The sequence below is a fragment of the Ricinus communis genome, chromosome 10, assembly GCF_019578655.1.
Source record: "Ricinus communis isolate WT05 ecotype wild-type chromosome 10, ASM1957865v1, whole genome shotgun sequence".
NCBI classification, from domain to species: Eukaryota; Viridiplantae; Streptophyta; class Magnoliopsida; order Malpighiales; family Euphorbiaceae; genus Ricinus; species Ricinus communis.
In genome coordinates this window covers 20165952-20182269 of record NC_063265.1, presented here as the reverse complement: position 1 = coordinate 20182269, position 16318 = coordinate 20165952, and the positions used below count along the sequence as shown (strand labels likewise).

Below are 16318 nucleotides of genomic sequence, written 5' to 3'. Positions count from 1 at the left end.
AGTGGACTATGCTAGTGATGTCAACATGGTCAATAGAACAAAGCAAGTTGGTGTGGTTTTTTCTTCAATTGTTTTAAGGATTCAACATCTGTTACGTGGCCATTAGAGTGTCCAAGTAAAGCAAATTTCTCAGTTCTTGAGTAATTTTAGGGTGTTCTTCGGTTAGAATTTCTTCCTTTACCTATTATTTTTACTCTTTACCCATTATATTTAAAAGTTAAAAATATAATAAGATGTATTTAATCCGTTGCGGGCGCTACAAGTGTCATGATTGTGACAGAACTCTACTTCCCAAATATTGCACCATCCATGAGTTCAGCTTTAACTCTCACTTCTTTTGTGCCTTTAATTTCACATTAAAACCTACAAAATACCTATAAACCCTTCCTCAAAGAACAAACACAACTGCAAATAAATAAACTTAATTAGACTCTATATAAAAATGACATAATGTTTTTGAGTTTTGCCATAGCTGAATTCCTAGATCGCATTAAATGAGAAAATAACACGCTTATCAATAGCACTGGGAAGTCTGTCGAGAGAGACGAAGAATCACAAACAACAACCGTAAAAAAGGCAGGGGGAATAAGGGCTAGAAAAAAAAAAAGGAAAAAGAAAAAAAGAGTGAGTATCTCTCTGCCTTCTCTAATTCTGAACGTGTTATAATGTACATGTAACAAATAAGGACCTAATGAATTCTTTAGAAAAAGGAAAATAGGACTTAAACATCATAAAAGCAACATCGCACTTAAAAAAAGGAAAAACAAACAAAAATCAGTGTTTATTAAAAGAAAACATTCCTTTCTCATAGTAGCACCCAAATTGTAAATACACACTCACTCACTCTCTTTCTCTCCCTCGGTGCCACATGATATATAACCCAATAACCCAAAAAACCAAAAAATTGCCATTGATGAAGGAGCTCAGATCATGAGATCACCACCACAACAGCAACCCATAATCACAAATCCAAACACAATGTCGTCATCTTCATCTTCAAAAAAACAAGCCCTTTTCATATCTTGTCTTATAATTCTTTGGTACTCATCAAACATTGGTGTTTTGTTATTAAACAAGTATTTACTTTCTAATTATGGCTTCAAATTTCCAATCTTTCTTACAATGTGTCATATGTCTGCTTGTGCTATTCTAAGTTATCTCTCTATTGTTTTCTTCAAGATTGTACCTCTTCAGGCTGTTAAATCTAAGAATCAGTTGTTCAAGATTGCAACTTTAAGTGTTGTGTTTTGTGGGTCTGTGGTTGGTGGTAATATTTCTCTTAGGTATTTGCCTGTTTCTTTTAATCAAGCTGTCGGTGCTACTACACCTTTCTTTACTGCTGTTTTTGCTTATTTAATGACCTTCAAGAGAGAAGCCTGGATTACTTATGCTGCTCTGGTGCCTGTTGTTACTGGTGTTATAATTGCTAGTGGGGTATGTTTCTTTGATTCTCTTTCTCTCTCCTCTTTTTAATAAATATATTTGGGTTACCTTTAGTTTTTCTATTGATTATAATTATGGGTCTCTTTTTGGAGTATGATCTGGATTTTTAATTGCTGTTTGAGTTTTAAGATTCATACTTGTAAAATGCAATGCCAAATTCATGATAACAATGTGGATCTGAGATCTTGTTTTTATGTGTTTGTGTGTGGCAATTAATGACTGCCGTTGCTTTTTTCTTGTATATTCTGATCTCTATTCATGAAAATAACTGGAGGAAGATAATCCTCATTTTCTCCCAATTTCTAGCCCAAATTCTAAATGGATAGACCTACTAGTGGTTTTTCCATAAAGAAGCCTAGAAACAAGTCATTTATTGTTGAATCATAAAATTCCTTGACAAACTCTTCCACTGTATGATTCTTTCCTGTAGAATTGGAGTGCATAATTACCGGTATCGTTGTGAAAGAGCAGCGAAGTTAAAAATGGACTATGGAAAATGTAGTAAGCACATATACACTTAGTGTATGTCTGGTTTATTTGCAGGTTTCATATTAATAAAATGTCTTTGGTTATTTAGGGTAATTAATGGGGTTTAGCAGAATAATGAATTGTATGCAATCCCAGTTTGTTGAATGCATAAGTTGCAGTGTTTAATTTAAATCGTTGATGGAGGGAAAGAACTTATAATACAATCAAACCAACATCAGCAAAATATTAATTGAGAAGCAGATTGGATGAGTGATGCTTCAAATTAGAAGGAAGATGCATGTGTTTCATAACTAGGTTAGGATTCCACCCTTTCTTTCTCAAAAATGCTAGATTCAGAAGCTACAGTTGTGCATATCTCTGGCTAGCCTCTTTGGTGACATGCAACCTGGTCAATAAGGTTGGCAAACCCCTATATTTCTTGAAGGATGGCATTTACTGTGCATATGTTATGAAGTAGCTGTAATGTAATGTATTAATATGTGAGAAAACTCCACGTCCAAGACACTCATTTTTAACTCTTCAGGCTGTCTCTTCGGGATGTTTGTATTTGTTAGCTACTATTATCTAGGTAGTTTTCAGCTTTTTACGTTTTATTTTGTTTCAATTTACAAATTTGTTTGCATGCAAAATTTACTAGCTTCTAAAAAATCATGCTACATCCTAATCCTACTGTAGATAAGACTTTTATTCATTGCTGGTGGCAGGGTGAACCAAGTTTTCACTTATTTGGATTCATCATGTGCATAAGTGCAACTGCTGCAAGGGCCTTTAAGTCTGTTCTTCAGGGTATCCTGCTTTCTTCTGAAGGGTAAATGCATTTTGCTTCAAGTTGATAATCATATTAACTTTGTTTGTTTTCCTTTATATGAGTGAAATTGATAAAAATAAATACATACATACTCATATTGATGAAAGAAAACGTACATTCATCTGAAATGTATAGTTTTGTATTGTTATTTGGGGTAACAATTAAACTGATGCTTATTTTTGAAAATGGATAAGCTCATAAAGGGAGAAAATTAAGTCAAAAGAAAAAACAGCAAACAATCCTATAATTAGAAAAATATGCAAAATAGGTGAATTCTTGTCAAATTAAATTTCTATTATAACTCTGGTTTAACTATTTATTCATTCTTAAAAGTTATAAATGTCATTTTGGTGTCAGAGTGTGGGCTTTTGTTAACATTCAGTACTAACTCATGCATGGGAGTCTAGGAAATTCAGTACGATAGTATGCTGTGTTGCTTGGACTTGGGCACATCACAGAAAATGCGCATATATCTGGGTCTTGGACTCTTTCTTTAACTCTTTTTTCCTATAGGTGCTATTCTTGTACTGCCAGAGTGTCATATTCATGTCTCAGTAGTGATCCTATGTGACATGGGTATCCAAGTTTAAAGTGAGGATCAATGTAACTTTCGTGCATGTAGATATAATAGTTCCTCAAAAGGTTGTCATATGTTATGATGAGGATGCATTGACGTGAAAATATACATTAATAAGTTATCCGTTTTAGATTTAAAAAAATCTAATTTTATAAGCGTGCTTGTTTGTCAAGCATGGAATGTGAAAGCCATTTTAAATATCTACTTAAAAGTTCAAACAATTAATCTGTTTATGACCTGAAAACATCTAAATGCATTTAAGGTTGAGGGCGTTATGAAATTTTATATACATTCTTGGAATACTGAATGCCGATTAGGGATTTTTTGTATCTGATCCCACTATAACACAATGTGCGGACACATTAACATTCCAACTGGAGTCATTTATTAGTGAAGATTTCTTTAATGTATTCTATTAATTTCATTTCAGTTTAATTTTCTCTTATAGGCTTTTCTTTTCATTAATTTATACCAAAATGTTTATTTTCATTTTTCATGTTTATTATGAAGTCTAATTGAAAAGCCACTATTATATGTAGAGAAAAAGGTCACGGAAAGGACTCCTGCTATGATATGATAGCCATGCCATGATATAGGCTTAGTTCACATGGTCTCTATATTTTGCTTGCCGTACATCAAGAAGAAGGCTTCTATAACATATAGTATCACATGATCATGGTGTTGCACATAGCTCTTTATACATTTCTTTTAGTTCGCCACTTTTATGCCAGACCCTAATATCACCAATTCATGCACAAATATGGGTTCTGATAATTGGAAGAAACAGGATTGCACTTGTTCTCCTGAATTTTGGTACATGAAGTCTATGGAAATAACAAGAATGGACTATGTTTTTTATTTTAATATTAACATAACAATTTCAAAAGACAAAAATAAAAAAACAATTTGGCTTCTGGAATGATTAACAAGACACAGAGACAAATGAAGAGATATTGTTTTCTTAGGTTGTGATGGTTGCTGCTTCAACTTTTTTCCTTCTCCTATATCTTGTCACTTAAACAGCATGACATGAATCTTGGATCCACAACAGATTAGCCACCTCATATCTTCAATTCATTTGGATTGCAGGGAAAAGTTGAACTCGATGAACTTGATGTTGTATATGTCACCAATAGCAGTTTTGGTGTTGTTGCCTGCGGCACTTATAATGGAACCCAATGTACTGGAAGTCACTTTGTCTCTTGGAAGAGAACATAAGTTTATGTGGTTACTGCTGCTTGTTAATTCAACAATGGCCTACTCGGCTAACTTGTCAAACTTCCTGGTTACTAAGCATACAAGCGCATTGACACTCCAGGTTTGGCATTGTTATCCTTCTTCACTATTTTTGCCTTTTCTATTTGAGAGAATTGCAGGGTATAAGACTTGGTTTGAAGAAATGAAAAATGTGGAGAATAAATTCTTATGAAATGTTTTCAGTAATTGCAATAATGTATTGTCTGTGACTGCATTATTCTCCAGTTTTTCAAGTGCTATTTCTACAACCCTCATCCTGAGTTTACCACCATCAATTTCACCAATGACCTTACATGTCATCTTCAACCGAAATTATTACAAGTTGTCAAATCTGTGGTGATGTTTGTTTCAAAAAGTAGAAGCGATCCAAAAAGGCTCATTTTATTGGTAGTTTGGTATGATGTACAACCTGACAGAAACTAAACTGCCTGAGATTAATTGCTATTGTGTGTGTGCGTTGTCATTGTAAACTACCTCATACAACTGTGGGATCTAGTATAACCTGGTATTAACAATGACAACCATGTGGATATAATTTTGGAGAATGACATTCATTGTGTGTGCTTGGGAAAGTGGGCTTTGTTATCAGAACTTGATAGAGTCAGACCTCAAAAGTACCGGAATTGCTTACTTGCTTAGTTATACATCCTCTGGAGCCTTGATTCCTCTCTCTCTCTGTGAAATGTTGTTATCAGGTATTAGGAAATGCAAAAGGTGCTGTAGCTGTTGTTATCTCAATTTTCATTTTCAGGAATCCAGTAACGTTTATAGGCATTGCGGGTTACACAATGACCATACTTGGTGTAGTTGCTTATGGAGAAGCGAAGAGAAGGTTTAGATGAATGTTCTTTTTGGGACTGACTGCATTTTTCTTTCCATTTTTTTGATTCCTACATAGAGGTTAGTGAAGTTATGTTGGCCAAATCATCTTAATTGACTTTGGGGAAAGAGAGAGAGAGAATTGAATTATTGTGTTGTATCTATTATTCAATTCAATTCTTATTTTCTGACATGTTTTTCCAATCCTCATTCCCTTTTCCCCAAATGGTACAAGACAAGAACTTTCAGGTACAAGCTAAAGGTGAGAATAATATACAGTTGGAGAATTCTCATATCGCAAATCTTAACTTTACCAGTTTTTCTGTTGAGTGGCTATTGTTATTGAGCTCAGGAACTTTTATTAATTTAATTATCTGCACTATTTTTTGTGCATCTTTCTTGATTTGCACATTTTAGGTTGTGCGTTAAACACCCGATCTCTATGATAAAGCACTGATTTTTTTTTTCCCTTCTAGTATCTGACAGCCATCCACATGTCTTGCAATATTCCTTTGAGATGTTTAGCCAGTGTTAGTTCAAAAGCCTTTCAAGCATACACTTACTGCCACAATGAATGGTATATAATTCTGCATCACATGGGCATCAGAATGGACCAAAGAATAATGCAGTTTCCACTGATGTTCATCTTTCGTAGATTAGGAAAATGAAAAAAGCTTTCCTGTAAATGTACTGACCATTATTTAAGGAGAAAAAAAAAACGACCTAGGAAGTTTATCAAGCTAAAAAGGCCAGTGATATTTGTACAAACGGTGGTTAGCAGAAGTGAAGGCCTAAGAACTAATCATCTCATCCTGCTACTTCTCTGGGCCTTTTCTTTTCTCGAGAAAAAGGGTTAATGGTGTCATAGTGCACAGAGCAGCGCAACGCATTGTAGGCTTTGGGAAGAGTCAAACGTACCCGTGTTTCCTCTAGAATTGCAATAATTGTTTCAACTCATAACCTTACTTTTGGTGCTTTTCAAGCCAAGTCTTGACCAGTAGGCAGAGCATCATAACCGTCGTGATGCTTAGGGGTGCCTTTATCCACAGGGATGCACTTTAAGACAACCGCAACAGGCATGCTTACTGCTCCGATTAAGATGCTGAGAAGCCAAAATTCCCAGCTTAGTGGCACAGTGCTCGCAAAAGTTCCCAAGAACTCGACTATGATTACTTGAAATGTCACAGTTGAAACCATAACAGCCAAGAATACCCAGCTGTCAAATATGCCACGGAATACATTTATCTTCTCAATTTGACGGCTGTTTATTTCATTGAAGATCTGGAACAAGAAAAAGAACAAAAACAAAAATATTGATCAATATAACAACAATTCAAAATTACATATCAGGCAGCTCTATCATGACGTAGTATTTGAGCATCACAATCAAAATACATGGCATTTTGGGTAAAGACGTGAACACTACAATTTCATTTGTACTAACATGCCACCTTAGGAATAAGAACAATGAAGCTCCTCAATAAGAAGATAAGTATAACAACTTCATCCTTAATAACACCTGAAGACGTGAAAATCCCAGGCCTTTTACTGGAATAGTAGAAATAAATTGAAGCTAGGGTAGCAATAAAATGCAGGTCGAGTTCCATGGAAGTTGTTTGGGCTCCATTTCCTGTTTCCTACCATGCATATAAGCAGATTAGAAATAAATGAAGAATAATACCCTACATTCCCACATGGCATATCATAGCAATGTCCAATGTCCCTAATTTATGCGAACAAGGAAAACATCAGAAAAAACAAAATTCAAAGAATCAAGAGATTTAAAAATTTTAGTCTAGTATTTACAATTTCAATACCCAAAGGGTATTTCTGCAATTTCCGGCTTTCAAACGAGTCTAATTTTAATTTAAGTCTGATTTAGGAGTTTCAGTTGGTTTAATATTTCCTAGTTAGTATTAGTTTGTAATTTTTCTAGTTTAGGATTCCTAATCCAAATAGTGTTAGGATTAGTTTAGTTATATATACCTAAGCTCGTAGTACTTGAGTTTTTCAGATTTCAGTTTAATAAAAATTACAGCAATGTTGCTATTTTGAATTGTGTGAAAAAACATTTTCTTGGATGTCAAACTCGAGCTTCTGGATGTGATTCTTAGAAGTTTATCTATCTTTTCTTTGCTCATTAAAGTATCAGATCTCAAATTCTGTCATAAACAGCATATTTCAGCCTTTACTTCTCTATTTTTCACAAAATTTACATGTAGAACAGCTTAGTCTAAGTATGTTCTACATCATTAATGCATAGTCCACTTCACTTCCAAGAAAAACTTCATGAAGTCTTTATGATCTCAAGTGCCTTAAAGGTCAAATGTCACAAAAAGATACATCTCTATGTGTAGACTCGAGTTGGTTGAAATACTTTACAACTTTTCTTCTACATCTAATGTTATATATAAATTATCGGTTCACATAAATCCATACTCCAAGTCTAGATGCCAATGGCCAAGTATTCATAATTTCCTCCAAAAGAAATGCATATAGTTGAACAATTAGAAGTGCTTCTTCCGCTAAATATCAATTCTTAATATGGTATGTCGGTCATTGAGTACTTGAATAGATAGCTTTGAAATAATATATATGAATGTAATGTGGTCAAAAGTGCAATGAAAATTAGAGACGCAACGAATCCATACCTGGCAAAACACAAAAGAGTTGAATATCAAAGTATTGACAATGTTAGTAGCATCTGAACCACTAAGACCCAGTAGGTGCTTCCCATCAAAATTGAGAACTGCAAGGACGGCCAGTTGATAAATACTCTGACCAAATATATTCCTCCACATGGCCTTTGTAATGAAACTTTCACGCCTGCCTACAGGAGGCCTTTTCATCAATTCGTCATTAGGAGGTTCTGTAGCCAGTGCTAAGGCACCAAGAGTGTCCATTATCATGTTAACCCAAAGCAACTGCACAGCTGTTAACGGAGCAGAGCCTGAAAGTATGTGAAGGAAAAAGTTGAGAGTTACTACTGCAATATCCAGTGTAACCATGTGATTTACATGGACAAAAACTTCACAAACTTAGCACACCTGAGATGCATGCAGAAACAAAATTGATGACAAGAGCTACAACATTTACTGTTAGCTGGAACTGCACAAACTTTTGAATGTTTATATAGACAGCACGCCCCCATTTAGCAACGTTCACAATGGTTGTAAAATTGTCATCCATTATGATGACATCAGCATTTTCTCTTGCAACCTGCATATAGCATTGATGAAAAGGGCAAGGTCAAATGTAAAGCTTTAGGGTGAAATTTGCATCACTACTTCACCTAAATGAAGGGCAAATCAGGTAGGAAAAAAAAATGTCTTTGTGGTTTTAACATAGCTAAGGGCCATAGGAAATACCACCTTAATCGGATCAACAAAGTTACACAGATCCCATTCTTCAATTCAAAAGGTTTAAGTAACGACAATCAAATCAACAAGAGGATATGGCACGATGAAAACAGAAAAGAAGATGCGCAGGAGGAAATGTACAGTACCATGAGAAAGGAAAGCCTTTTTATATACAATGTCTTCTTTAATCAATACAATTGTAGTTTGATATCTGCATATTTATTTTAGTTTGATTTATACAACATAGATCCTCCCCACAAGCAGGTGCTCACTTGTAAGTTAAATAAAGTCATGCCTAATATGAGAACTAGACAATAAGCTATAAGCATTCTGAAAAGAAAAAAGTTCAGAAGATGTTGGAACAGAAATCATTAGAGCAACTCCTCAAATTGCATAGACCCTTCTAGCAGAAAAGAAAAGCATAAACGGACCAACAGCATAGAACAGCACAGAAATAAGACTAAAACCTACTTGATACTTCATTTTGTTAGATATAAAATCTAGGATTTGAACATTAATTGAATTAGACAAGACATAATAAGGGATAAAACTTAATTGTGCATGTATTTCACGTCAAGACATTAAGATATTTGAAACTGAAGATGTAATCAACTTGCAGAAAATAATAAAACAGAAAACAAATTTAAAAAAAAATATGTTTGCAGAATGAACATATTACAGGGATGTAAATAGATAAGTTTCAACAAGGCACCAACCAAAATAAACAATAGGAGACTAGAAGATGAAAAAGATCACCAGTATGAATTAGAATAAGCAGAAAATCAGACCTCTGTTCCTGCTATGCCCATAGCAAGTCCAATATTCGCCTCGTGCAAAGCAGGAGCATCATTGGTCCCATCACCAGTTACTGCTACGACCTGACCGAACATATTCCTCAAATTGGTCACCAACGTGTGTTTGTCCAAAGGTAAAGATCGAGCCATCACCTGTTTCCATGATAAGAAATTTAGTTATTTATGCATCTAAGAGTGCAAAATGTTAACTAACGAATCTTGTAATGAAGTTGTTCAAAAACCTGAATTCTGGGTATAATTTCCCTCATCTCTGCAGGAGTCTTACTACGAAATTCTGGTGCTTCAATGGCCAAGCCATCCTCTGTAAGTATGCCACATTCTTTGGCTATGGCTTTAGCAGTATATATGTTATCACCAGTTACCATACGAACAGTAATTCCAGCGTCTAAACAAGTTTTAACTGCTTCCTTCACTCCACGGCGAACTGGATCCTTGATGCCAATGATGGCTAATAATGTGTAGCCAAAATCAGGAATGCTGCTTTCTGTAGTACTGTCATCTAGATCCTTAAAGGCCAAGCACAGTGTTCTCAGAGCTTCAGAAGCAAAGCCATTTATGATGTCTAATACATTCTTCACCTGTTCTTCAGAAAGAGGAATAGAATTTCCACTGTCATCGACAATCTTGTCACACATTTTTAATACTATTTCTGAAGCACCTTTGCAAGAAGCTCGAGACCCCCCTTCAGGAAGATCCACAAGCACAGACATCTTCTTTCTATCAGAACTGAAAGGCTCAACCTTCAGTATCTTAAGCTCTTTGCGTTGTGCCTCAAAATCACCACCCAAAAGCAAGCCAAATTCTAAGAGTGCTTTTTCTGTTGGTGTCCCCAATATTTTTCTCTTTCCATCTTCATCCTTACTAATTTCACAACCTGTATTTTGAAATAGAACCTGCAAAAGGAAGCTCAAGACTCCTTCAGAAATTTCTGATCCCAAATTTTCTTCAGCTGTATTATTAATATCTTTAGCTTTTCCGCATATCCAGATCTTATCTACTACCATGTGGTTAGTGGTTAAGGTTCCTGTTTTATCTGTGCAAATACAGCTAGCAGAACCCATGGTCTCACATGCAGAGAGATGCCTAACTAATGCCTTGTCATGCATTAGTTTCTTCATTGCAAAGGCAAGACTCAAAGTCACTGCTAATGGTAATCCTTCAGGAACAGCAACGACAATAATGGTTACTGCAATTGCAAAGTAGTTCAGAAGTGCAAATGCATCCTCTGAAGACCAATGTGTGAATTCATGATGAAGCCCTTTCTCCACCAGGAACCTGCCGGTCAACACCAAAAATGTGAGCACAGCAAAAGCCAAACCAATTTTTCCAATAATTGTAGCGACACCATTCAGCTTAACCTGTAGTGGGGTTTCATCTTCTCCACCCTCATTCAGAGTCTCCATCAACTTTCCCCATTCAGTCTTCATACCAACTGCTGTCACTAGCATCTTTCCTGACCCATCTTGCACTCTGGTCCCTGAAAGAAGAAAAGGTTTTTGATCATTTATATTCACAGGGTCACTCTCTCCTGACAAGCTTGACTCATCAATCACTAAGCTATATCCTGATATGTAAATTCCATCAGCTGGAACTATGTCGCCAGTAGATAATTGAACAACATCTCCAATAACCAAGTCATAAATGGAGATTTCTTGTGTTCTCCCATCCCTTATTACCTGCACAGAAATCTTTTTCTTTTCCCTATCCAAGTCCCTAAATTGCAAGGACTGCTGGTAATCACTAATGGCAGTAACCATGACTACCAATAATATACTGAGTATGATTCCTAACCCATCATACATGCCCTTGGGCCATCCTTCTGTAGCAATTCCAACACCTATAGAAACCACAGCGCAAACCGTAAGGATAATTAAAGTTAAGTCTTGCAGCGCTTCCCAAACAAACATCCAAAAACTTCTAGGAGGCTTCTCTGTATAACGGTTGCAACCATAAATATTTTGCCTGCTAGGTATACTGCTTCCATTAATGCCATCCTTCAGTGAGACAGAAACTCTTCGTGCAATCCCTGCAACTCCACCATTCAATTTCAAACCCTTAAAATCGTGTTCACGAACAACAGATGCAAGTTCATCTGGTCCAATTCCAAAACCTGCACTCCTGACTTCCTCTGAAACCTTGTATTCAGCTGGCAAATAACCAGCTGCATCAGCTGTGGCAGCAGCTGCATGATACAAAAGAAAGCAAATGAATAGAAAAGATACAAGGACACAAGTCTACTAAAAAAGATATAAGGACACATTTCTACTAAAAAAAAGACAAAATTGGAGGATCATACCATCAATAAACTGCAATGCTGCTTTTTTGACATATAAAGCAACTCGTATCTTTTCCTGTTTGGAAAGGAAAAGGAGAGAAGTTAGATGCAATTATAGCATTTGCTAAGTGCTATAATGCTAGGCAACTGCACAAGTCTCATCAACATGATTAAGATAGTGAAATGTAATGCGATCCAAGCAGTAGTAAATGATTATGCAACATGTGACATTTAAGATGGGAGGTGCATGTTTGTCTTGAAAATGAACAACTAGTGTTCTTCACAGTAGAAGTGCGATTCCTGCTATCATGATTAACTAAAGTTTGAAATGTCTACAGTTCCTGGGGAATAACAAAAATAACACAATGTTTGCTGTTTCATTGTAAATGTTAAAAATGAAATTTCCTTTCTGTTTTCTACGGATGGTTCCTTTTTTGTCATTAACAAAATTTTCTTTTTTCTTTTATGTTTCATTTATATTTGACTTTATAAATCTTCGCTGTTCTATTAATTGCCATGATACTGTGTCCATTTTCATGATCATATTTTGGTAAACACAGTTACCAAAAAGGACAAAAAAAAATGTAACCTGAGTAACTTAAAATCACAATTACTTGGTTACCATGTATGCTAACTACTTAAAATCAGTTCTTTTTATAAAAATATAAATTTGCTGTGTTTAAATATAAGATGTGTGAAATAATATATATATTTGAGATTTTTAATGACTATATTATTAAGTTTATAATAAATTATTTTACTAATTTGTATAAGTATAATGGACTTTCCACGTCATCTTTCTTACTATAAGATTTGAAAAAATATTATCATAAAGTATTTTTAAAAATAAATTATAAATATGAATATTTATGCCAAAATTTTATTTAATAAAATTGTTAAAAATTAAAAAATTAATAATTTAACATTTAAATAATATTTTTTCTTCCATTTCAAAGTGTGTTTTCTTAACTATCAGTCAAATAATTAGTAATCTAAAATATCTTTAATTCATTGACATATTTTGTCTTCCAAAATTAAATTTTAGTTTTTTTATTTTGAAATAATAATTTTTTTTGTTATATTTTTCTAATTTTTATATCTTTTTATTCAAGTATTAATAGCTAAAATTATAAAACAGTAATAAATGAACAGGTGAGTCTAGTAAAAATATTGTAAATTATTTTTATTTACAAGATATCTAACAAGAGTGTTTCAATAAAAAGTAGTAAGGACTAATATTATTCATTACAAAAGAAATAAGGTTATAAACCAAATTAAAAATGGACTATCTATTTAGCAAAAAAAATCATTTAAAAACTTAAAATAATGTTATCAAAAAAGATTTATTTATACAAAACTAATAAGTAAAATTTACTAATAAAATAAATCAAAGCTAATACAGCTTTTACTATTTTAAATTTATTGATATATTTTTAAACTAAAATCACAAAATACTTTTAAATTTTAAAATAAAAAATTGTACCTGGAATCTAAAGTTTCTAACTTTTTAGGAGTATCTTACCATAAAAATAACCAATTTGCAATGTTGAAAAAGTCACGATCCTAATATAATTGCTTAGCTTTCTCAAAGTTGAGCATATAGGTTTAACTTTCTTAAATGAAATTACCTACTAAAAACATTTAAAATCCAACTCAAAATCCGTATCCCTAAAATCAAATATAAAGTGGAATTACAATCAAATATAAAGTGGAATTACAATGTTGTACGAATGTTGTTATTAATTCGTTATAAGTAATTAAATCTTATCTTTTATTTTGAATAAATAATGTTAACAAGATCTTAGAGTAATAATAATTTTTTAAATAGTTTGAGAAATCTCTTAATATTTTCATATATCATAGTTAATCATAAAACAAAGTTATATTAATGACAATATTATATCAGTCATTCTATCATATAATATAAATTTTATGTCGTTTTAATAACTCCATATCTAACAAGTTTAATTTAACATCAGACACATATTAAGAATCTACTTAAACTTGAATTTTATAAAAAAAAATGGTTTTATTTAATTATCACAAGAAATAGTTTTCTTTCTCATGCTAAAATAATGATTATTTAGGTAAATCATTTAAAATTAAAAAAATATTTATAATCTATATATGGAGTTATTTAATTTAATTATATAAATCAGAAAGGCAATTAATTAACAAATATATAAATTTATGGGCAACTTTACGAATCATTTAATTGTCAATGGTGGGGGCAATAATTTGGATATTAAAAAATTTTAATGCTTCCCACCAATTCTGAAAAGAGGAAGAGGAAAAGTAAGATCTGCGGAATAGAATCTGACATTTCTTAAAAGATTTATAAAAGTTAAAAATAATTAATCTTTTTAACTATAAAAAGTCAGATTTCTTAGATTTGACCACCTCTTTTTTTCTTTTTTTTCTTTTCTCTTTTCTCATTTTATATATTTTGGGACAAATTCATGCAATTCAAGACTAGTTTTGAGATTAAAAAACAAAAGTAACGAGCACAAACGGTTAGAAAAGGCTAAGGACAATAGAAAAATTATGGGTATATAAATAAAAGGGGACCAGATGCCTTTTGAGATGGGAAAATAAAGAAATCTATAGTGGGGCAAACACCACATGAGGATAAGCATAACATTGATTCCATTTAAAGAGCCCAATGCTTGCCACATTGAATTAAAAGCCTTACTATAATCAAAGACCCGGACAATTACACGAATTATTTCATTTGGAATTTTGGGCATAAGTACAGGGAAAGGAAATTTCCATGAACTTTCCTAGCTTGCCATTATTCGAAGCTATAAGTCCAAAAATAAAGTATTTTATTTATTTACAAAGGTCACAATCTATATCCAAGCACAAACAAACAACCACAAAAGTATTTCCCAAGGACAAAGGAAGTCTTGGAGTAGTGTGGTCCACCAGAGACCAAAACAAAGAATCTACTAATATTAGTGTTCATATCTGTTGGTTTAATGTTCTTTTTTTTTTTTTTTCAATTTTACAAATTCTTATTTTTGAAAGCAGAACAACTCCAATTTTACAAATTCTTATTTTTATAAGCAGAACAACTCGTATTATTATTTTACAATATATTTCAAAGAAACAAGTTGTAAAGTGCGGTTAATCGTACAAAAGAAAATTGTAAAATTGTTTCCAATTTTATAATTTTTTCTTTTTAACAATGGACGATCTTTTCTTGAACTAATCTAATAATTGGTTCGTATATTGTTGGTTTAATGTTTAGATTTTAGATTTTATTTTTTTATGGACGATCTTTTCTTGAACTAATCTAATAATTGATTCATATATCAATATGCTCGCAATTGTAATTTGATTTTATTATACAAAATAAGTTCATAAACAAATAAATCTTGAAAAAGAAAACATTAATAGATCTCCCAGTTGCCACGCCAGCAACCATGACAAAGTCCACCGTGACATTGACATGACACCATTTTCAAGGAAAAAAAGGGAGAGAAAAAAAAAAAAGCAATGGTGATTTACTTTTTAGTTTCTTCTTTTCCTTGACGGGGAGGACAGACAAAAAGAGGTTGCACGCAAGAAAATCCCATCAACTATAACGCCACTATCATAAAGGATAAAAAGCGTTGCCAATATCATAAAGGACAAAGCGTTATCTTAGCGGTTGAAGATTTTATCTGTTTCTATTTCTACATTTGGCAAATCTCGCAAAGCATATGTTTGTTTCCCGAGAAAAATCATCATGCTTAAAAATGGTCAAGTGTTACTCTCTCCACAATAAATGGGAAATTCTTTAAGAAAATGAGAAAAACAAAAAAGAAAATGAAAAACCTATAATCGAAAAGGAAATGTTTAAAAAAATTAAAAAAGAAAGAAAGAAAGAAAGAGAACCTGGATGCTTCGTTTTTTCTTTAGAGCTTCAGATCGTTTAGCGAGATCAGCGACCATACGGAAGCGCCGCCGCGGGTTCTTGACCGTTAATTTAGAGACAGCTTTTCTCCATCGAAGCAACGCGTCTTCTGATGGATTCTTCTGCTCTAATTCAAACTCTTTCAGCAGACTCTCCATTTCTAATCACTCAACCAAATGATATACAGCGAGTGAGGCAGAGAGGAAGGCAAAGACTCAATACTCCTACTCTTATACACATGAGGTCTCCAATAAGTGGTTGACACGTTGGCGTAAATATCATTTCGGAGAATGGTTGCAAATGCCAAATGGTTTTAGGAGAAATACACCTATAATACATGTTTATAGATTTTTGTATTTATAGTGTAGAGGATGAAAAGTAACTAAATAGTTACTGCTCCTTGTTTCTTTATCAGTTTTAAATTAAGCTTCATAATTAATTTAAAATTAAATTTTTAGTTATTTTATTTAATTATTTTTTATTTTAAAACACATATCTATATTTTAACTTATTTTCTAAAATTTTTAGATTTTATAATAAAAATAGCATGGAAAGACAAATCAGTTCTTTTTATAAAA

General features: G+C 33.1%; 2 protein-coding genes across 3 annotated transcripts; one reads left to right on the top strand and one right to left on the bottom strand.

Annotated features, from left to right (window-relative positions):
- Positions 1-410: 410 nt before the first annotated feature.
- Positions 411-5695, top strand: LOC8271798 (UDP-URONIC ACID TRANSPORTER 1). Of its 2 annotated transcripts, none has more exons than XM_025159617.2 (4): positions 411-1434; positions 2637-2740; positions 4407-4635; positions 5326-5695. In XM_025159617.2, the coding sequence occupies exons 1-4, from the start codon at positions 931-933 to the stop codon at positions 5410-5412; spliced, it is 924 nt and encodes a 307-aa protein (XP_025015385.1). In that variant the 5' UTR covers positions 411-930; the 3' UTR covers positions 5413-5695. The 2 variants fall into 2 exon arrangements, with proteins under 2 accessions (XP_025015385.1, XP_002532128.2); XM_002532082.4 differs by having other exon boundaries at positions 420-1434; positions 5270-5695.
- A 307-nt stretch (positions 5696-6002) lies between these two features.
- On the bottom strand, positions 6003-16048 carry LOC8271799 (calcium-transporting ATPase 4, plasma membrane-type). Its single transcript, XM_048370260.1, has 7 exons — positions 15722-16048; positions 11864-11918; positions 9789-11749; positions 9541-9699; positions 8441-8612; positions 8045-8343; positions 6003-6674 (listed from the first exon to the last, which is right to left on the bottom strand). Exons 1-7 carry the CDS (start codon positions 15896-15898, stop codon positions 6372-6374), a joined length of 3126 nt encoding a protein of 1041 aa, XP_048226217.1. The 5' UTR covers positions 15899-16048; the 3' UTR covers positions 6003-6371.
- Between the last annotated feature and the right edge of the window lie 270 nt (positions 16049-16318).